Here is a 23,321-nt window from a genome sequence, read left to right as displayed (position 1 = left end):
GCTGGCTGTAGAGTGAGGTGCTGGAAGGCACGTGAGCTGAGGACACACTGGTGTGCCAAAGGGTGGTACTGTGGCAGGCAGGGGAAGACAGATCAGTCTTCACGGATGGGAATGACCCCAAAAGCAGAAGCCAAACACCTCCGCAGCAACGGTCAGACACCTCCTCTCCAAAAGAACCCTGGATCCTGCTCTGGTACAGTGGCTGCAAAGGACAGAAGGGAAATGTCCTACCACCTCTTTCAGAGACTGGAAATGGGTGACTGGCCCTGGCCAGAGCACACTGACAAGGATGAAGGAGCAGGAAGGTGCTGATGACTGGCAGAGACTGCCAGATGGCTTTAAATCACCAAGACTCGTCACCTGAGCTGTGGTGACAGGGGTTGAGAGGCAAGAGGAGGTCCTCAAAGAGCCAGAGGAGAGAATGAAGGACAAATAAGCATCAGGCACAAGAAGGGACAAAGGAAGAAATTCAGGGAGTTCCTACAAGAAAAGATCACCAGTATGAGCAGTCCTGTGAGCAGACCAGGGGAGCCGGGGAGGAGCAGGGGGGTGCATGGACTAGGGATGGGGCTACAGCCTTCTCCTACTGCCATGCCTCTGCCCCTCCAGCTGGAGGACAAACGTCATGACCAGAAATAGAGGCCTTTTACCCCAAATCTGTCTCCAGTGTAACAGCAGGAGCCATCCTCAGCCTTCGTCCAAGAGAAGCTGGGATGGCTGATGATGTACTAGTGTTACTAATCACAGAAAGGCTGAGGAATGCTCCCTTGGAACCAGGGCTTTCTGCATATGGATTTCTGAGGCCAGAGTGATCGTTAGCTCATCCCATCTGACCCTATTGGTAACAGAAGCAAGAGAACATCCCCCGAGAGCCCAGCGAGCTGTATGTGGCTAATACCACAACGGCGTTCAGCCCTGCTCTGAATAGAGGGAGGATCAGGGCTTTCCTCCCCCTCTCTTGGGGAATGTGTTCCAAAGGCTAATCAGTTCCACACTTAGAAATCTGTTTTCAGTTTTAATTTCTCTGGCTTCAGCTTCTAGACCTTGGGATTTTTTTGTTTTCGGGCTTTTTTTCATTTGCCTTTGCTAGTCTCAAAGCAACACATTTGTTTTGTCTGAGGAACTCTCAGGATGACTTGAGAGCAAGTAGTTTTATAAAACAAGGAAATGCTCACCAGAAGCTAGGACTGACCCTCATCGCGTAGCATCACAGCAGCTTCTGGTTAACATCCTCAGTGGTAACATCACCAGCTGGTCCCGAGAAGCAGGGGCATTTCTCATGCTGTCTTCTGACCTATACCATGCCCAGGGCCTAATAAATCCAGCCCATAATCAGTGTCAGGATGGCTGAGGAGGCCATGAATGCAGCTGATTTCCTTCAGCTTGCTAATATTGGAAAGCTGCCTATGAAAAGAGCCAGATGTGCTAATAAGGTGGGTTCACCTCTGATTCCTAGGCAGTTGCAGATGCATTGCCATGATGCTTTGCTGAGGAAGTAAGAACTAAAACATTTACATTCTAGAGAAAAGACCTGATGAAAGGCACAGCAAAGTGCTCCACAGAACATGGGACCTTTCCTTAATATTAATGTGTAATTTTGTAGCTAATTACTCCCAATGCATTTCCCAGTGGCCTGGGAATTTCTCACTGACCATCTGCACTCACAACTACCTGCTCAGTTTTTCATAATCTCTTACTAAATCATTGCTGGATTTGCAAAGGGATCGTCAGTCATCTGAGTTTCCTTTTCCTGTTTTTTACATGTCTTTTGCCTTGTGTCAATTTGTCCAAGAAATATTTATTGAATAAGATCGGTAAGGCTTAAGCCCTGTTTCACTGTTATGAGATATTAAATCATCCCTAACCTTTGCTCCAGCCAGCGCTATACATGGTGCTGGGATTCACCTGTGTTGTTGCAGTGGATGAATGGAGGAAGGATGACTGGCATGTTGGAGCCAGGCAGCTGTGGAGGGAGCCGGGTGACCAGGAGAAACACTTTGCCCCTGCCATGGGGACTCAGAGAAGGGGGAAGGCACTGCCAAAACCCAATTTTCAACTCATGGTTTCGAGACTCACAGCAAATTCCCTACAACATCATCCAAGTTAGGATTATATCTCCAGGATCTCACACCAGTCCTATAAGCCTCTAAAACCATGCCCCACCTCCAAACAGAAGGCTGACCCTGCTGTGCTCCAGGAAAACCAACCCCAAGGAGGGTGCTGTTCACATCTGATCTTTTGTCAAACGCACCCAGTGACACCCCTGAGGCTCTTCAGAGAAACCTTCACCCCTTCCCCAGCACAGATCATGATGGCATCCCTACTGCTGGAGTGAAAACAGCTCACACTTTTCAGTTCCACAAAGTCAAAGTGTTGCAGGAGACAAGCTGGGGGAAAAACAAAAGTAAAAATAATAAGAAAAAGTTTGGCCTTCTGTTTAGGGAGCAAATAGTTAAGCCTTTCCTTCTGAAGATGGCACATTTCAATCTCCTAGGTTGCCACTCCTTGCCAAACCCCATGGGCACTTGGCTTCAGGCTCCCTGCAGAGTCTGAGCCCATAGGGCTGCTATGTAGAAGCATCCTTGAAACTGGACACTTAAAACTACATCTGAATGTTTTTTGTGATGTGAAGCTTTTAGCTGTTTGTATGTGAGGGGGAAAAAATTAAAAGCAAGTAATAATTTCATTTAGATAGACATTTTTATTTTGAAATTTTTAAGTGCATACACATTTATGGGAGAAATTGCAACAATATAAAAGTGTTTATTTTCAAAATATTCTATGAAAGGAGTAATTTCAAAAGCATAATATAACTCCTCCACAAAAGCTGCCTTACAGGAACACAAATACAAACCCTTTTTCACATTATTTGGGAAGATATTTCTTTTTTCTAATAAAAATATGAAGTACAGTATTAACCACATTCTGACAATGCTGAGCTCTTAAGGAGTGGAAGATGGGAGGTTCATGCAGCCCTTTCATCATGATACATGTTTTCTTCTCTGTGGCCATCAGAGTTTCATGTTTGCAGACAAGGCTCGTCTTGGTGGGATGTTGGTAAAGAAAAGAGTTCATATTTTAGGTGATGAGTTCTCAGAATGCTCTGGTTGCTGTAAATCACATTGCTCAAAACAAGTTACCAGAGAGAAGGACCCTCTAGATGCCAACAGAGGGAAAATAGCAACAAAAACTTCTAGAAGAACTGCATTTTCAATGAAACGTGTATATTTAACTTTGAACATAGCCTTCATTGCAAAATGAACAGTCACCTTTGCTCAAACACCTTAGTTAAAAACACATCAGAAAAACACCCTTCATCCTTCCTCAGGCAGAATTCAGATAAGTTATTTATATGAACAAGTATAAAGCTAGTATAAATAAAAAATTGGCACAGCAATAAATACCATCTACTCTTTAAAAAAAATAATGCAATCTTAGGGTTCGACAGCTGCACTTTGAAAATACCACACATGATGATTTCACATTTACGGAAGCTGCTTTTTCGGCACAGTTCAGTGTTATCTCTTTTTGCCTCCTCCTCTTATGTATGGTCCCTATGTCACTCCCATTTGCTCACGCTTCCTTTCCCTGACTCAGTCTTTGGTCAACAATTAAATGCAGAAAGGAAAATCAAGTGCTCTCCCCGGGCAGGTTTCTGCTAGTGCTGCTTCTCAGCCTGCTCAGAGTGCAGCGTGCCCAGGAGGAGCAGCCTGCAATGCACAGGGCAGCACACGGAGCCTGGGGCAGCGAGTGATTGATTTCTCCAGCAAAAAGGGCACGGCTGCTCTTCCCAATGCATCGTGCAAATCATGTCAGGCAAAGAGCAAAGCTTCCCACTCCGGATTGAATTTTGGTCTAAAGCAAGAGAAAGCTTTTATCAGGTTCCCACTTCGGTTTTTGACAAGGTCTGTGCCACCCCTGTGTTCACGCTATGCTCAACCTTGCCCAGGTGAGGGAGGGACATAGTGCTGGCCCTCAGCAGCAGCCCCATGCCCTGAGTGGTCTCAGCTGCATGAGTAGCAACCAGTGTAGTGGTGTCAGGGCCCAGGTCACAATGTGAGTCTCAAGAAATGCCGGAGGCAGATGGCCCACAAGTCACCCTGACAACTACCACCTGGCTGTAAATGTTCCCTAGCCTTGCAGGGAGTCCCTTTCCTTCCTGCTGCTACTCATGCATTTCTCCCAGGAGCAAATGCCCTTCCTTTAGCACAGTCTACCGCTGCAACACTCACTAGCTTGCCCTCAGGAGAGAAGGTTGGCAGGTGACCCCATTTTCTGCGGTACCTCCACCACCTGGCTGTACTGTCCAGAGCTGGGACCCCAGGGTTTTGGCTGGAGTGCTGCAGCACTGCCCGTCTCAATGCTTCTGTCAAAGTCTGTTTGCCCAGGCTGTGATGTAGGGTTGGCACGTGCCCAGAGACCTTTCCCTGCCGGTGCTGACCCCAAATGCACTCCCTGTTAACGAGGACTGCAGCAGAGCACTGGCAAGGCTGTACAGTCATATCTACCCACCCCATCTTTTCACTGGAAAGCCAATGTTTCCCCTAGGAACAAAATCTTCATGGCACTTGTCATCATTAGCAAGGTAGGCTGTTGAAACAAAATCACAGCATTATTTAACTCCCTGTTTACTCCAATGGGAATCAATCAGACTTGCTGTCCTTTGATGGGAGGAATGTGTGAAGAATGCACATTCCTGCCTGAGAATGACAGTGAGAATGACAAGCTTTGAATGTCTCGGAACCAAGATTCTTCCATACCCTCCTCAAAGTCATTCTTGGCTTTGACACTCACACTTCTGCCTCTGGCAAACCACTGGCAATTACAGATGCAAGTGTGGGGACAGCAGATAGACCCTAAGGCATAAAGTACAGTCCAGGAAAAATACAAGAAACTAGTTTTCTCACAAAAGTTCTTCCTGTCTTTACCCTTACAACAGAGGATCTGATCCTGCTCACACCAAATCAACACTCAAGTTTTCATCAAGTACAGTGGTACCAGACCTTTCAAAACAGAGAGACAATAAGCTTAAAGCACCAGGCCGGTAATAATAACAACAGAAGGAATGTCAAAATCACACACACATTTTAGGTGCAGCAGTCAGTTTCTACTTCAAAGCAAATGAGGTGATGTGGTCCCAGCTGAAACCCTCTCTGTAATAGCACTGTTTTGCAGAGAGGAAAATATAAGATTTTTACCTGAATCCACATGGAAATAAGGTAGTCCCTGGCTAGCCAAAGTGCCTCTTTGGCAGTAAAGATGCCTGCCACAAAAAGGAGCACTTAGTGAAAGACCCCTCTCAGTGTTCCTGACACAGGCTGCAGAGAAGAGGGAAGATTCCTTTTGAAGCAACCCGCTCAAAAAAGATACAATCTTACAACATTTGTTTGTTTACAATACACACAGAGCTACATACAGACACAAGCATTGTGCTGCACAGATGTGCTTCCCCCCCAGATCCCAATGTGCAGCATAACACAGTTATTGCAGTACTGCAGGTGTCCCTCCATACACCACACAGCAAAGGTGTTGTGTGTACAGGTAGGAATTAGGAGAAAGAAATCTCTGGCTGAGAGAGGGGATTGGCGCAAGAAGTGGTACCTGTCCCCACGTGCACTTTGCAAAGGAAATTCCAGAGGCTATCCTGCTCAGCAGCAAACAGGGCTGCCACCACTGGTGAACAGTGAGTGTTGGCCTTCATGTCCACACTCGAGAAACACCACTCCTTCCACAAACTGGGCAGACCCTCTCTTGCCCCAGACATCCCTTTTCTCCAAAGATAGGGCCAGACATCTTCTTCTTAGATATCTCTGGAGCAATCAGAGATGTTACATCCTTCAGGTACATATGACTGTTCAGTAGCCAAGGCTACAGTATCGTTGGTGAAGTGTCACATGAATGCATCTCTGCCCAATTCAGTGCAAAGCTAGCCAGGCAAGCTGACATCACCTCCTGTGGAAGGGTGGGAAGAGATACCTGGTACCTGGCAGCGTATCTGATCCCTCCAGCAGCTTGCAACACAATTGTGTGGTTAGACATTTAATAATCCATTCTTTTTTGTGCTAAAATTTGTCATCAGAAACACAGGAACATAGGAAATGCCAGGTGACATCAGATCAGTGTTGTGGCTCCTAACACACACAACCACTACTGAATAATGGGCCACACTGCAAACCACATACTGGCACCTTGCAATAACAGACATGCAACAACCCAGCTGTTCATAGCTGTCACCAAGGCCTCTGATCTTCAGAGAAGGGCTTTAGCCCTGTAGCCCTGAGTTTAATCCCTCACCCAAAATACCTATAAATGCCACCCATGGTAATGCTGACCACTTTCATCAATGTCTGATGCCTTTTAGCCTTCCTATGTTCTTGGCCTTGATGACTTCTGGAGGCCAGGAGTTCCTCCACTATTTACACAACATCATTGCACTGTACAGTTCATGTCCTTCTAGGTTTAAGACTCCAGGAGACTTGCATGAACCAAAAGAAAGTTAAATAAAGCAGAACCTCTACATAGCAAAGGAAATAAAATATTATATAATAACACAGGGTTAGTTTAAATTTATATCTGCCCTCAGTGCTAGGTAATAAACCAACCTGTATAAAAACATATTTTTCTCAAATAGTTACATCTTACTATATAAAAATAGCACTGTGAAAGCAAGCCAATTTGTGCAAAAAAAAAAAACCCAACAAAACCCAAACCAAAAAAACCCCCAAAAAACCCCACACACAAACCCAACCAAACAAAAAAAACCGTTTGGAAATGCATGAAGCGTTGCTTTTGTGCTGTATGATAACAGTGACATGTATTCATTCCCTAATACTGGTTATCTGCTCTCTGGGTCCTACAGTAAGAAATCCTGTAGACGGCTTACAACGCTTGCCTCTTACATCTTGAACCTCCTGTTGATGAAGAACAGAGTGAAACACTATTAAGGTTTATTTCAGTTGCAAAAGCTTTGATATCAGGCCTAGGCAAACAGCAAATCTGTGTCTGGACTAACCCAAAGGCATTTCTTTTGCAGCCCCTCCAACAAGTATTTGCCAAATGTTTTGGGGGAAGTTCTCCACAAGGAGCTACTGTGACCCAGCAGGGCAAACCCAGCAATGGAGTTATTTTGGGCAGGTTGTGCTCATCACAGTTAGTAAGGTGTTCAGAGCTAACACAGGAAGAAGGCTGGCTAGGAAGCTTTTTCTGGACTTGAAAGCCAGAGCAGAGAATCGTCGGTGGGCAAAGAGACTTGGCAAAAAATAAACAGCAGGGAAAGGAGGGATTAATAATTTCTGAGAAGCCCCGGTAGTGGAGCAAGTGGCACTGGGAATGCCTCATTTACCTGCTCCTACCCCACAGCTCTGCTGGAGATCATGAACTGCAGCTCCACAGGGTGCCAGGTCTCTGTGAGGATGGAGGCACACAGAGGACAGCCCATGCTCTGCTTTTGTTGGTGCTCAGCTCCCACCATGGGCTGGTTGGAGAAGCAGACACCCCTGCGTGTGCCACCCAGCCGAGAGCCATCCCCATGGCCTCCCTGCTCTGGGACCTCACCTGCTGTGAGCAGCTGGGTAGCATGTCACAGCTCATGGTGACCAGCTGCCCACTGAAGGTGGGGTGACAGGGAGGGGGAGCAGCCACACGCTGCGCAGTAAATGTGTGAGGTGTTCAGTGCAGAGGTAAGGAGCTCAGGGCAGGAGCCAGACAAATGGAGTCTCCCATGTTCAGTGTGAGCATGGTACCTGGGGGAGCAGTGGGTTAGGCACCACAGCAAAGTGCAAGTGTATTGTGTGCAGGGTTCACACAGAACAAGGAGCCAGCCTGTGCTGGTGGCCTCCAGGTTTTGTCTGAAGCAACCCCTACTCCTGCTCCAGGCTAGTTGGCCTTTTGCAGTCTAGATGAGGTCACTAAGGCTGAGTTACAAGTGTCAGAGGGTAAACACCAGGTATTCAAAAGCCCTGATGACCCAGTATGTACTGTCTAGCCTACAGGATCAGAACAAACATCCCTTTCAGTGCCTGCTGGACAACTGAGACTGTGTGACCACAGCCAGAGACAGTTGTGGCTGCTTTCAGTCAAGGTAGCCTCAGAAAACTCATCCAAGCATAAAGAGGATGACGAGGATGACCATGGCATGAGTAAAAATTTCCTCTTTGAAGATATCTTCTCCAATATCCCATACCAGTAACCCCACTTCTTTTGGTGCAGAAAAGCAGGACACAGCACCCTGGTGTGAAAAAAAGGCAACTGGGACAGTCAGAGTATTGGTATATGTAACACCATGCTCTGGGTCAGGGGTCCTCATCTACGGCCTGCAGGCTGGATACGGCCCCCCAGGGTCCTCAATCCAGCCCCCGGTATTTACAGAACCCCCCGCCCCCCCCCCCCCCCTCCCCCCACCGGGGGCTGGGGGGGGGGGGAACCAAGCAGCCGCAGATGGCTGCCTGCCACTTCATCTGCGCGCCGGCCCCCTGGTTAAAAAGTTTGAGGACCCCTGCTCTGGGACTTGCCTAGCATCTCCCATAGGAGAGGTGTCAACCAGTCACCAATGCACCAAATCATGTTGTCACCACCCAGTGCAGCATTTGTCATTAAAAAGCACCCATGACAAACTCACAGCTGTTATTTATAGTTTAACTCTGTCAGTTTAGTATTGGAGGAATATGGCTAGCTGAAATAAATAGGGCTACCAAACCTTTACCCTGTTTTTTTTACTTTGGCTTTGATTCAGGGTTATTTTGGCCTATTTGGGTGTCCATTTTCCCATCTGTAAAATGGGAAATTTTCCCCACCCCTGGTGTGCCTAACTATCCCCCTGTTCTAAGAGTTTTACCTATATAACACTCCCTTGCAGGGAAGGTGCGGCTGTTACCCTCCACAAACATGGAGAAAAATGGAGGTCTGGATAAGCTAATATATTTGTCCAAGGTCACATAGGAAGGTCAGTGTAAGAGCAGGGACTTGAACCTGAGGTATCCCAGCTCAGAAACTAATGCCTCCTACCATTCTTCCTCCCACGAGACTTTAGTGGTGTTGCACGGGAAGGGCAGAGTGGGCCCCGTTTCTTCTGTTGCTTTTTTTTATGAGTGCGATGACGTGGTCTAAATTAAAAGAAAAATACAAAAAGACTGCCATAAATTATCCGTATACAAAGGCCTTATTCACATTTATCCTATGGTCCCTTCATAACTTGCTGGCAGGGTGCAAATGATGATGACACCCCTTTCATACACCCTCTGCCTCAGAGGAACACTAGGCAAATGGAAGTGCCCTGGTGACAGGACGTTTGCGAATTCTGAGGCCAGAACAACTCTTTTCCCAACACTGAAGCCTCCCCAAATGCCTGCCAGAACTTTTCAGCCAGGTGCCTCACCATTCACACAGTAACCCCATGATGTAAAATGAAAGTAGAGGGGGGCTGGATTTCTGGCTTCCCACCCAGCATTCCCACTGACATCAACAAGAACTGGTGGCTACTCTATGGGATTTGTGGGCATTCGGTGCCTTAAAACAAGGCTGCAAAGATAGTTGCCTACATTGCCCCCACCTATGTGGGGCATTTACCCAGCTCACGCTTGGTGGAGTACCAGGAGGTAGTTGTTCTTGGCGTCTGCTACTTCAGCCCTTACTTTACAAACGAGGTCAGAAATTAGGGAGAGCGGCCACACTGGGGTTTACAAACGCTACGTAGGAAGGCAACAGCAGGGCTTGGCTCCCATCACAGGCAGCCTCTAGAAGCTGGGAATTTCCTTTCTTTCCTCCCAGTGGGTTCAATGGAAAGGCTTTTCCTTTGACTTTGTTATCTTCTCCAGATCCATCAGCAATCTGGTCCATGCCAGTAGTAGCCACTAAATGGATTCCAGTATCTCAGACTGAGGGAAGTTCTGAGGTGGGACTATATTAACTCGACAGCAGACAAGGTGGCCTCTGTTTAATTTGGGCTCTGTTAGCTCTGCAAGGGCCTGATTTTGCATATCCTTGCATGAAGGGAGAAGGGAAAGGCAGTCAATGTACTGTAAATGATGACTGGGATTGCCTAGAAGTGATAAAGGATTTGTTAGATTTGCCCCTTGCCTATAAAATGAATGAATGTTGAATGATGTTGGCCACAGCAGCTGCACAATGATTTTTAAAGCCAGTTAAGGAATTTGGATTCCTGACAGCCTGAATGTATTTTACTGATGTCTCATAAGTGTGTGTATTACATGGAGATGTGATGAATATAAAGCAACAATAAAGGCTAAGCAGAATTAGTGAGCAAAATAATTCCCTACTAAAAAATGTCTCTGGTTTCACAATCAACTGTACTGGACTCCTATATTCTACAAACTTTTCCCTGCCCTTAGCTGCAGGTTATAACACAGAAGATAGTCTCAAATTGAAGCACTGGTATAGATTAAGATGTCTTGACAGTTTGGATTTTACTTAAGCAATTACAAGAGCCCTTTCTACAAAACGTATTGATTTTATTCCAGAAAAATAAATTCCCATGTACAATTGGGTTTTCATAACATGAAACAATTAGCCATTTTATTGCTAGTGCATATAGGGTAATGTCACATTTCATACAACTTCAGTACAAGTGAAAAAATATAATATATGGCTGATTGAAATTGATAGCTACATTAACATTTATAGATCTATATAGATTTATTTTACAAGCTGCTAGTAGTTTAGAGGGATATCGGTGTTTTAAACTACCAACATTCATATGGCTCCAATTCAAATATATGAATTGTTTGATGCGCTATAAATATATTCCGAAGTACATTTCATTGAAGAAGTCAAAGCTGTGCACTAAAATATATCAAAAACATGCCTTGTGAACATGCTACAGACAGAGCCCTGACTGTCTGTGGAGCATAAAAATGCCACTGGTGCTAGCATTACTAGTTGGAAAATGAAAATAATGCCATGATTACAGGAATAGGTGATGGACATATATGCTTTCTGTCATCTTATTTCATAGAGCTGGGACCAAATTCTCTTCTGTTTGTTACTCAATGTAAACCAGGGTGAAATCCACCAAATCGGCAGAATTGCTTCTGGATTAGCATTAGGTAAACAAAACCCAGAATCTGGCTGGAGATCAGGCATGGGCTCATTGGCTTTGCAGAGCTGGCCCCAGATCTACACTAGTGGAATTGAGAGCAGAACGTGCTCCTGCTGAGTTGTTCCCCTAAGTCAGGCAGGCAGGATCTGAGCACATTAATCACATTTGCCTAACCCTACAAGTTTCTTAAGTGTCTCCTAAATTTTGGGTCTTATGAACAGCACCAAGGGCTTCATTGGGGATGACAGCAAACAGAAACTTAGGCAGGGGCTTGAGGATTTTCCCGAAGTTAGAAAAAAAAGTAGCTCAAGCCCCTAGGATGGTCAGCACGGGCCACATCCTGCTCTTAGGTTCAGTTGTGCCTACATCCAAAGCCACCCCGGCAGCATGAACCTGGATTACCTCTACAGAGAATTTGCCCAAAGGACAAAAGGGCTGAGTGCTGGCAGCAAAGAAGGCACGGAGCGTTGGATGAGATGGGGAGAGCTATCAGGGCTGGAATCACAGTCAGTTTGGTAGCTGGCTTCCTTCCCTCCTCCTTCTCACTCTTGGCCCCAGTGTGATCCCAAAGGGCCACATGTTACTCTCTCTACTTCTGGTAACATTTTCCCCCTTGCTTATTGTAAAAACACATGAGAACATTGTTTTGTTTTGTTTTGTTTTTTTAACTCTACCCCTTGTTTGGCAGATGCATTTACAAAGCAAACAGTGAGGGGCATTCAGCTACCTGTACTGCCTCACATCTGCCCTGGGGCCATACCCTTCCCCACATTGCTCCAAGAATGCATTGCTTTTGTGAATGACTGGATTCCAGCCCTGCCTTCCTCCTACAGATGCAGGGGGCAGTAAGATTCAGCAGGGTTGCAGTGTGGTTACTGAGGGGTGGGAATGTGGTGGCAAGGGATACTGAGTGCACAGGTAGACTTGCTGGCCAAAATGCTGCTGCTAGATCAATTGCAGCCCAGGGCTCTGGGCAAGCGAAGAAATGCTTTGTACCATTCATTTGTCTTACCTTCCATCCCAGAAAGGCTGGAGCCTTTCCCTCTCAGCACAGAAATGTTCTCTGTGCTGCACTTCCACAAAATTGAACTGAGATAGTCTGGGTCCACCTCAGAGTAGCCATGATCACCCGCATTCAAGGGGAATAAAAATACATTTTAAAAGTCTGAATTTACCAAGTATGGCTTGTTTTACCCTGGTCTTCTGGGAGAGCTTTATTTGTGGCAGTGCATCTCACCTTGGCCAATATTAATAGCACTCCACACTGGCCAGCAGAGAAACAATTTTTAGCACCAAGACCCCTCAGGCCTCAGCTGCCTGTGCAAACAGACCCCCAGTGTAACATGGAGAAGGGGCTCCAAAGAAACTGGAACAATATAGATTCTGAAGTAACTGTAGTTTGGCTTGGGGAAGACGGGGCATAAAGGAAGCATTTTCCTTGGGAGAACGGCTTTTTTTAAAAGAGGATGAGCTGGGGACCCCAGAACAAATGCATTAGGATAGATTTTGCCTCAGACCCTGGCAAAACTCTTAGTTTGACATTTAGGATATACTAGAAGCTGTTGTTTTAATACAGACTAGGTCAACTCCAAACCCTTCTTCAAAACAATATCTCATTCCACGAGTACTTTGTCCACATGGTAAAAGCCAGACCTTAATGTTCTACCCTTTAATAACTCAGGATGTTAGCTGTTAAGTCCATTTGTCTCTTGCCTTACTTGTTTAAAGCTTTCTCCAGATATTCCTGGATCCACTTTAACTTGGGATCAATGCACACTTGCTTGCTGTTGCTCTTGAGCCTTGCACTGCCAAAGGAGAAAAGTCAGAGTGAGTCTGGTGTGCAATGCTCACACCCGCCACCCACCCCCAGATGCTCTATTTTCTTTGGGTGTCAGTGCTGCTGTCAGTTAATCCATAAAGAGGATGGGTTATCCCTACCAACCTCAAGGCACCCATTATAAATATCCCTGGTTTCAAAGCACTGGTACCATCTGTCTCCTCTAATGCTGATTCTTGTGGTCTGTACTGGGATGCATGTGGGGGTGGGACAAATACAGAATTTGAATCTAAGTTTTCCAGTTCATACCTGGGCTGTTATGACAACAGCTGTGTTGACAACAGCTAAATTTCATTTGGCAATACTAACATGGTAAATATAGGTCATTTTTGCAAGGAATTTATTAAGAACAGCTCTCAGATTCAACACAAAACTGAAAGTTTCATGTGTTTTGAGGACAGACAGCAAACCATACATCTTGGATGCTATGAAGGTCTGGTCACTTCTTAGCATTTTGTTTTATACAAGACTGAACGAAAAGGTTACAGGCAGGAAGCAACTGGAAGTACCATAGTGCCAGAGGCAAGTTTTTCCTCCTGTATTCACTCAGCACTGGAAACCAAAGCAGAAACTTCCTGAGGGGTTTCTCCTGGATGCCCAAGCTGCACCTTCCACACCAGACTGTTTAGCTAATTTGAATTCCCTCTGAACATGGCGTTTGGGCTATCTGCACCTTTCATACAGAAGCAGTACAAATAGCTTTTCACCCGCATCAGCAGGTCTCACCCTCCAGGGATCTCTGGGCCCCTTGAGAGGGCTGTGGTCTCCCTGTGTTCCCCGAAGCATTCTGCCTCTGCCCCAGCTGCTCACAAATATTCCCTGCCTGCCTGCCATGCAAAAGTGCCAAGAACAGCAGTTTCATGGAAATGCCCATAGGAATAAGTTCAGTACTCGTTTAAGTATTTTGCAGGATGGAAGCCAAAATGTTCCCCACTTTATAAAATGAAATCTGCAGAATAGAAAACTATGGCGTAAGAAATAACAGGTCAAGAAGGCTTCTTGGTCTGAAGTTATGCAACACCACAGTTGTAACATAAACACATCAAAGATCCAGCCTTGCAAGCCCTGCGCCAATGAAGAGATGAATGGACCTAATTCATATTTCCCTTACAGTAGTGCCAAGCTGGAGTATTTCCAGTGAAGTGATACCAACAGAGAGTAAGAATGGATTTGCTGATGTTAGCAATGCCTGGGAACTCTTGAGCTGGCCTCACAGGGTACAGAACCAAAAGCACACATAACCAGCCTCCAGCCACAATGCAATTTCCCACACCTAATATTAAGACATTGATTTTTTTTCAGACACTTACTTCTGAGCCTGCTACGTGTGCAGTTGTGGCGGAGACCTAGGCAATTATATAGAGTGCTAATGTGAACTGGTTTACGTGTCTACTTTAGCATGCAATTAATTGCATGCTAAAAATGCCTATTTCCCTGTACTAAAAAGCAAGGAATTTAGGATGGGTTTTCAAGAAGTAGGTATTGACAGAAGAGATTTTGGATTTGGAAACCTGACTTCCAATAGAATGGAAGACAAAAGCCTGCTTTTAGGCTTTTTGTTTGGGTACAATTCCCCTCAGCCATGAAGGGGAATGTACTTGTGCAAAAAATAACTTTCTTTGAAACTATATGCTTTAACTGAGATTCTCTATACCTGAAAATGGTAGCTTTTAAATTACTTACACCTTCACTGTATAACGCATATTCACTAAATTCAGAGTTTATGAAGCCTAAAACCATCAAGATGAGAAATTTATATGTTAGTTTTGATTCCATTTCAGCTTCTGTTTCGATAAAGAAAGACCTGGTTCAAACTCATGATGTTTCAGGGGTATTTGGAGATAAGTTTTTAAATACCTTACTTTTTAAAGTAACAAAAAGATGGTGAACTATAAGTTCACGTGTTCTGTGTGCCACTAAATCACATTGCAAACAAACATATTTGTATCAGGAATGGGCAAGAACATGAGTTGCTTGTGTTTCTGCATTTTGTGCTCTTATCTATCTCTAATGACTATGATCCCACATTAGTTAAGACATAAATGTATACTCTATCCTGTCTGAAATGCCTGCCATTTTTCTTGAAACTACTCCAGAAAATTCCAAATCCTCACAAAGCCTTAGCACTGGGACCCTTATGACATCCATTGACAGTCCCAGAGAACAAATCTATACACTATTGCATTTTGGATGCTTGCCTCCAAAATTGTTTATAGGTAGAAATCAGTTAGTCACAGCTGGTTTTACCATTTCTGTGAAAGAAAATAATTTCTCATCTGAGGCTTACAGTTTTCTCACTGTCCTCCACCAAATCCTAAGGCAGAAGCAGACATGAGAAATTGTGTATGACCTACCCAGTTTAAAAAAGAAAAAAGGCATATAAAGCCAAACTGGTTCATGAATGGATCCATGTTCTTCAATCTCTCTGTTCATTCCTGAGAAATCTCATGAAACCATGTCAGTTTTCTGGGTGCAGAACTGTTTTGGATGACAAAGATTGGATTTTCACAATGTTTGAGCTGCAACTGGAAGAGCTCCGCATCGATTGAAGACAGAACTGGTGATGGGAGCACTGCACAGAAACACAGTCTAGCCACTGAGACCCTCACAGAGGTCGACAGAAGTTGATAGTAGTAGAGCTCTCTTGCAGTGGAAAGATTAATGCTATTTTTTTTCTTCGAAAATTTTGGATTTTGGGTGAGGAGGGAGGGGGATCACCCATGAACAAATGAGGCAAAATGACCTTCCTAAACACAAACACAAATCTACAACGCCATTTTTCCTGAAAACCAGTGTTTCCTTTTCAGTAAAAATGAAGCAGTTATTTTCCATTGGGAACCCATCATTTCTGTCCTGCTGTGATCTGTGACCTACTGGAGACAGTCACTGCCTGGTACGTGTGTCCCTGGATCAGGTCAGCATATGTTTAGGGCCTGTACCTCCTGTGGAGGCTACACAAAATCCAGCAATTCCTTTTGCTTGTTTAGCTCCTCCCTACGGAAAAGTGGAGCATTAGAAGAGCCAGACCACTGTCTTCTTCCCAAGGTGTGAAGCTTCACATCCAAGGCAATGGACAGTCTGTCTGACATTCCTGCTCACATACCCAGGGGGGAACAGGACATGGGATTACATAGTCACAGGGGGATCACAGAGGTAGAACACAGCTGGGAAACATCTAGCTGGGCTCCTTTGTGTGGAGTAAAGCAGCACCCGGCTGTGCCTGACACAGAACTGGAAATCACAGCACGAGACAGACCAAATCGCAGCCACCAAAGCAGGAGCCAGCTCCGTGACTTCTCTTTTCGACACCTTTGATTAGCACCCAGCTGAAAAGAGTAAGAGACTTACACGATCTGCAGTGAGCAGTTAGGTGTGGAGAGGATTTTGAGGTGCTTAATGTTGGCTCTTGCCACGTTGCTCTCGTAGAATCGACAGGGGCATCGGTAAGTCAGGCTGACGGGTTTCTCTGCGGGACACAGGGAGAGAAAGGACACATTACTCCCTCTTGCTCCCCGTCACAGCACAGATACACAGACCGGGGCTGACAGAAACTCCCTCCAAATATGCAGGTGAAAAAAAGCAACAGAAAAGCTGTAGCTTTGGGAAAGCATTTGCCCACAGCTCACAGCACAATCCTTTTACCCCGGTACCCAGCCTTTCAATAATGGTGCGTGGGATTTTGTAAGACAAAAGAAGAGAGAGAGAAAATGGAGATAAGTAAAGAAGAAGAGATTAGAACAAGGAGCCGCTCCATTGTGCAGGGATGCTCCTGGTAATTAGACAAGATAAAGGCCAAAAAAGGGGGCACTTGTCCTCGGTGTTATTCTTGTCAAATGATTCTGACCCGAGGCCAAATTAGAAGGTAGCCAGAAGAAAGCGATGAATTCCAAAGTGTTCAGATCAAAACGGCTCGGCTCAGGTGCAGGCTTTTCACGGGGGACTTACTGGCTGCAGAAAAGCCCTGAGTTTTCCAGGCTTTCCCAGGGCCCAGTGGCTGACCTTTCCCCACTACAGCCAACATTTACTCCCAGCTGAGATATTCGCACAAGGAGGTGTGACTCGAGATGCAAGATCACAGTGGTTTTGCAGGGAAGATTTGGAGTCTTTTGAACTCCCAGCCTGTGGCAAAGTAACGGCAATCGAGGAGACAGTTACCATGCAGCGAGCTCTCCAGATACTAATCAGGGACCACCAGACTGGATGAGTTTTTTTGCTGGCATCACAAGGGACAGAATTAAATTTAGCCCCCTAGGCTAAAAATCAGCCATGTTTATGCATGTGGAACTAAGAAAAGCAGCCTGGCACTCACCACAGCCTCTGATGCAGTCCTGCTACCTGATTTCGCCATGGGAGACCTTAATTACTGGCAACCAAGTGCAAATAAATAAGATACCCTGTGTGTAAGCTTCAAAGCTCCATGCACACTAAAATAGAAACCCAGAAGCCTTGCCTGGAAGTCTAGAAGGAGCTGCCTAAGATTTGAAACAATTTCCCAGTGGAGCAGTTTTCAGCCTCTGGGAGGAATTGAATTCATATGCCTAACCCATAAGGTCTGGCTCATGGTGTAGATGGTCAGATCTATATCTGACAGGGCTTTAGATCCTACATGGCAATCTGCCGCCCTGTTTATTTAGCCACACAGCAGCACTTGCAGCATCCAAACCCAGTTTCCTTAAAGGCAGATGGAGAGCTAAAGAGCAGGGAAAGGCTTGGAATCCCTACACTGCCGTCTAGGAAGGCGAGAAAAGAGACAGCTTTTCAAGTGCATCTGATTTGCATATATTGCGCATTTACCAGTGCCTGCCTCTAGCACATATAACGACAGACAACACGGTGAAATTACCTTGTCCTCAGGACAGAAACCCCTTTTTTCCTTCCAAATGTGTCTACCAAGAGATGAGCCAGAATCAGGTCCCACAGGCAGATGAGCAAACAGGAATTAATTCATCAGTGGGAGTAGAGTTTCTCCAAATCCACACTAGGATCTGGACTACAAGTTAACAAAATTGGAGTGCTTTTTTTATCAGTTTTGTGGCAGCCCAAACAGGGATATCATCTATGACTTAATAAATGGGAGGAGAAGCTCCCATCTGCAGGGGGATGAGGAAGGAGGGCTGCAGGATGAGCCTCCCGAACATGCACTAGACTAACTAGTGCTAATAATGTGGAAGGGAGAAAGGCGCTACGATTTCCCACGGCAAATCTGTGCCTGATAGCTACACATCAGTGAGTTTGTATTGGAAAGGGAGACTGAAATTGAATGGACTCATGCAACAATGCTCTGAGCACAGCTGCAGTGGAAGTGTTGCTGCAAGCCTGTACCAACCAGATTTAAGCAAGCTTTAACCTCAACAACATGCAAGAGATGAAGTGTGGAGATCTATGGTTTGAGAATGTAATCCTGTCCTCTCTGAGACGGGGAGAGGAACATTCTTGATCCCATACCACTTGAAATCAGGAGCAGAGAAAGCTTAACCATGGCTAACATGTCCCTGAGCCCCAGAGTTGTTTCCTGCCCAAGAAAGGGGATTCAGCACAGCAAGGAAGAGGGGAAACCCCAGCATCCAGCGTTCTTCTGTCACCCCAATGCAACATGGAATGACATATGCTCTCCCAGCACAAGAATCCCTTTGGTGTTTCTGTGCCCCTTGCTTGCTGATCAGCAGCGCAGGCACCAACCGGACTAGCTCTCAGCATTGCTAACCGGACACCAATATCTCCTGCTGCTGCCCCTCCAGCACTCTGGCTCTGAGGGCTTGGCTGTAGCTCATGCTGCCCTCAGCAAAGCTGAAAACCAGGGAAAACTAGTGCACGTGGCATCTCTCAACACAAGAACCCCTATCATCCTAAAGTGGGAAAGGGAAGGGGCAACTTGAGGGCCATAATTTGGGAAGGGGACATTTCTTGTCTTACTCTGAGGCTGACAAACATAATTTCAAAATTTGAATTTTTTTTCATGCACAGTAATTGTTTCATGCACAGTAGAGCTGGTGAAAAGAATTATTCTACGGATAGGTACTGCAGGAGTCAATGCTCTGTTGGTTCTCTGGTGTCTGATAAATACCAAGCACAGCTGAAGCCATTCTCTTAGCAGGACAGATTAGTATAGCCTTTACATGAAAACACCAGTTCTCAAGAAAATGATGGTACATGAAGCTTTTGAGACTTCATCTGTCTGACACATTTGGTTAAAAATGGGTGAATATAGTCAAAGCTTACAGAAGAGCCAGACGGTATTCAGACACCTTAACGTCATTCCTTCAGCCTTATTTCCTTAGACAAAAAAAACCCAAACCAAACAAAACAACAACAAAAGAAAAAAAAAAACAACCAAAACAACCCTTTTGGTCTTGACTAGAATGGTCCAAAAGGTTCTTGGGTTCGGGTGTTTTGGTTTGGTTTTTTTTTTTTACTGTTTCCTAACTGAAAGCTGAGCTCTGCTGGTTCTAAATACCCACTTTTGCTGGCAAATTCTCTCTAGAAACAAAGCACTCACAAAAATCTCTCACAGAGTGGCCACTTATCGATGTTGGAAGATGCTTATTTCACCCCATAGGGATCTGCCTTACCTCACCCATACCGCAACAGGATGGTAAGGAAACAAGTGACTTGCCCGTTCTGCTTAAAAATTACCATCAGTAACTTGCTGTGTGGGCTGGGAAGCTCTGGGCGCTTCAGTGGAGAAGGAAGCTCTACCCAGGCAAGCAGGCTGGGCATGAACAGACAAAACATTTGATGGAAGCATCAATTTACTCCTGTTCACCCACGGGTGCGTTTGTCAGTATCAGGAGAGAGTCAGCAACTTTTTAAGAACAGCTCCATTCCACTGGGCAGTGAGTCTGTGATAGGCAGACACAGCTTTACCAGGGTGGCTAGGAGAATTCAGAGCCCGCCTGCCCTCCAGGACAAGGTAGCCCTGCAAACTCTCATCTGGATCAGGGTTGAGAGCGTGCAACATGACATGCAAAGAAGTAGGCAAAGAACTTCACTCCTATCACCGCCAGCCGGCAGGGTCCTGTCTCCTTACTCGAGTTTTTCTCCAACCTTTTCAAGCCTTTTGCTTACTCAGGTAGCCAGGTCCCGACACGCTTACCCTGCCGTAAAGGTACCCGCTGGTGCCGTTTGCTGCCAGCTAAGGAGAGCTGCCGCTCAGGGAGCAAAGCGCGGTGCAACCAGGCAGCTCTGCCAGCCTCCCAGCCCTGCACCAAGTGCTGCCCGAGGGGAGGCGAGGAGGGGGACAGCCCTGAGCTCCTGGTGGTCCCCAGTGCCCAAACTCCCGCTCCTCCCGTCGGGGCTGCAGCCCCCGTGTGGGCCGGCAAAGCTCCCCCCCCCCGCTCGCTCCAGACTGACTCGCCCGCAGAGCCGAGGGGACCCCGCCTGGGTACCAGGGCACCCTGGTGCGCTCAGCCGTGCGCAGGGATCCGCGCTCCGCGGGCCGGGGGGCGAGAGGCCGGGGCTGGCCCGGCCGCTGCGGACCCCGGCTTTGCCTTCGCTACCTGCGCGCTGCCCTTCCAGCCCGCAGGGGACAGAGACCACCCGGCCGGGGCTGCTTGTTGGGGTCTCTCCGGGGCAGTGTGCCTGCTTCACCGGGACGGAGTTGCTGCTGGGACTGTGCTATGGAAAGGCGTCGGCGAAATTATAAGAGGGCAATTAACTCTCTCAGGCTAAACAAAGAGGGCATCGGAGAGCATCCTCCGCCGCCCTGGATGGGGAACACCCAAGTTTCGATCGCCAGAACTGGACGATAAGACAGGAGCGGAGGTCTGAAAGGGCGCTCGTTACTTGGCCAGCAGAGTTTCGATGAGGGGATAACAGGGGGCCGGTCCCTGCCAGGCAGAAGCCAGCCGCAGGAGGAGCGCCCGGGGGATGCCCCGAGGCTGCGGGCAGGACACCCGCCACGCCACGCGTGGGCAGCGGTCCCCGCTGCCCCGGAGCCCGTGGCCCAGGGCTGCCCTCGGGGCGAGAGGCGCAGGTGGCTGCGGTCCCTGGAGCCGTGCTCCGGCGGTGACAGGCGGGCCCGGGGGCCCGGCGCGGGGCGGACGGGCTGAGACGGCGCTGCGGAGCGGGACGGACAGCAGCGGTGTCGCTGCCTTAGCGACAAACGCCGCCGAGGCAGCGCTCGCCGGCTGCCGGCCCGCGTCCCCCAGAGCTCTCGCCAGCGCACCTCGCTGCGCCCCCCAAACCGCCCCTCGCCCCCTCGCCGGGGGTGCGGCGCATTCCTGCTGAGTGACCGCTTTGGCTCAGCTCTGCTCTGATCGAGGGAAGATAGATCACGACAGAGGACCGAAAAGGAACCCAACAAGCGCCTGTTTCTCATTTCTTGTAACTTTTAGGGCTGTTTTTTTTAAAGGGGAAATCGATGTATGTATTTTGCAACCAAACCACCTCCCTGCAGACCGAGCGCTGTCGAAAACCTTCCCGCAGCCGATTTCAATCTGGGGTGCGTGTGGCACGGGGGGTGGCTTGGACCAGCCTCCTTCGCAACAAGCGAGGGCGGGAGGGCGAGCCTGCCTGCCCCCAGCTCGCAGCCGCCACGGCGCGGGACTCGCCAGGCGCGCACCCCGGAGCCGCGGCGGGAGCCAGCGCCGGGAGCGGGCGAGCGGCGGAGCGAGGGGGCACAGCGGGGCGAGCGGCGGAGCGAGGGGGCACAGCGGGGCTTTCCTCGGGGCCGCAGCTGCCGGCCGGACCCCCCCGCCCGCAGGCGGGAGCGGGGCGAGCGGGCGGCCCGCAGGCGGGAGCGGGGCGAGCGGGCGGCTCGCCGGCAGCGCAGCGCACTTACCCTCCGAGAGGGAGATGATGGCCAGGGCGAGGGCGAGCAGAGCCAGGGCTCGGAGGTCCATGCTGGAGCGGCTGGCGGGGCGCGGGGCAGGCGCTGGACTGCTCGTCCCGGCAGCTGCGGCGCTCTGCCGGAGTCCCCTCCTCCCCTCCCTCTATAGAGGGGCCGGGACCGCCGAGGCTGGGGGAGGGGAGCCAGGGGGAGTAGCTAGCCTATGATTTATTGCCCGTGGCATGTTATTACATCCTTCCTCTGTTAAAAATGCTTGGAAAGGAACCAAAAGAGCGAGGGCTCTTCTCGTCGCTCCGTTCGCCCGGCAGTCTTCCCCCAGGCAGAGCGCTTGTCCCGCAGCCCCGCGGCCCGAGCCCCCCGCGGGACGGCAGCGGCGGTGCTCGCCCCGGGGGTCCCGCCCGCACGGCCAGGCGCGGTCACGATCCCCCCATCCAGCCCGGGCCGTGGCGGGAGGAAGTTTCCTCACCAAACTAGGCCAGTCCCTGTCCCTCCTGGGCATCCCAGCCCCGCTGCTCTTGAACTTGAGCTGCTGGAGCTGGGACAGCGGTGGGGACGCGTCCTGTAACCCTCAGCATTCACACCGGGGAGAGGAGAGAAATGCCACTTCACTCCGTGGGCGCGAATCTAGATTTACACCGGCTCCCTGGGCATCAGATCCAACACCACACGCGAAAACAGAACTTTACCCGGGAATTTGGGGGGGCGAGGAAGAGAGAGAAAGAGGCTTTCGCGTTTTGCTTCCACATGCTCAGCTCGAACCACCGTTTGCTCGTATTAGCTGAACCCAGCCGTACCTTCCCTGCCACATTTCTCCTCCTTTGTATTGCAGATGCCGCCGGCCTCCCTGGCACCTGGGCTGAAAGCCCCGATAGCCCGCAGCGCCTGCAGGTCTAAGGGGTGCTGCTGGCCCTGAGCTATTACAGCATCGTCAAGTGTAATTGACTTCAGCATGCCCCGGCTGTCTGCAGCCCGAGCCCACGGGGCCCTGTTGGTTGCCATTCAATACTTTAAATAAACATCGAGGCTTTGATTGAATTTGGACCTCTCGGCTACATTTAAAACAGGCGCCTTTGGTTGGGACAGAGGTGAGGAGAGTGGGTAGAGCTAATCCTGGTCTGAAGGTATTCAAAGGACAGGTCCACAATGCCACCAGACAGCAGGGCTTTCTGTCTAACAGAAGTTACCCAGAAGTTACCCTGGGTAACTTCAAACTCTCTCAGCCACAGCACGAGAGGTGAGCCACAGCACGTGGAAACAGGGACCCAAATCTTGCACCTGTACTAACCTGGAGCCGTTTCACTGGGAAGAGCTTGTTTGGCCAGGAGAAATGCTTGCATTGATGCTGGGCCACGAACTGGCTCCCTCCCTGACACACACAACCAGCTCCCTAAATCTAGTTATTTGTATTTCTTTGTCCCTGCTTACCAAGGAGCATTGAATTTGTTTAGATGATTTTGCTCTCCTCCCTTTCTTTTAGGTAAAGTAGCACAGTAGGGCAGGAACCTGATGCACTAAAAGGGCCAATGATTGTCACTAGTGCTGTGAGCCTGGCTACAGCTGCAGTGACAGTTGTGAAATTCTGCAGGGATGGGAGAAGCGAATCGTAATCCCACTGCAAACACTGCTAGGAGTGCTGCTGTCCC

The 23,321-nt window shown here is 48.2% G+C and overlaps 1 protein-coding gene across 2 annotated transcripts; it reads right to left on the bottom strand.

Moving 5' to 3' along the window:
- Window positions 1-2,681: 2,681 nt before the first annotated feature.
- CXCL12 (C-X-C motif chemokine ligand 12) lies at window positions 2,682-21,829 on the bottom strand. 2 transcript variants are annotated; one of them, XM_055720253.1, is made up of 5 exons: window positions 21,670-21,829; window positions 16,239-16,356; window positions 12,772-12,858; window positions 9,004-9,101; window positions 2,682-6,911 (listed from the first exon to the last, which is right to left on the bottom strand). In XM_055720253.1, exons 1-5 carry the CDS (start codon window positions 21,728-21,730, stop codon window positions 6,880-6,882), a joined length of 396 nt encoding a protein of 131 aa, XP_055576228.1. In that variant the 5' UTR covers window positions 21,731-21,829; the 3' UTR covers window positions 2,682-6,879. The 2 variants fall into 2 exon arrangements, with proteins under 2 accessions (XP_055576228.1, XP_055576229.1); XM_055720254.1 differs by lacking the exon at window positions 9,004-9,101.
- Window positions 21,830-23,321: the final 1,492 nt, after the last annotated feature.

This window comes from Falco cherrug, chromosome 9 (assembly GCF_023634085.1).
Source record: "Falco cherrug isolate bFalChe1 chromosome 9, bFalChe1.pri, whole genome shotgun sequence".
NCBI classification, from domain to species: domain Eukaryota; kingdom Metazoa; phylum Chordata; class Aves; order Falconiformes; family Falconidae; genus Falco; species Falco cherrug.
This window is presented reverse-complemented; position numbering and strand designations above follow the sequence as displayed.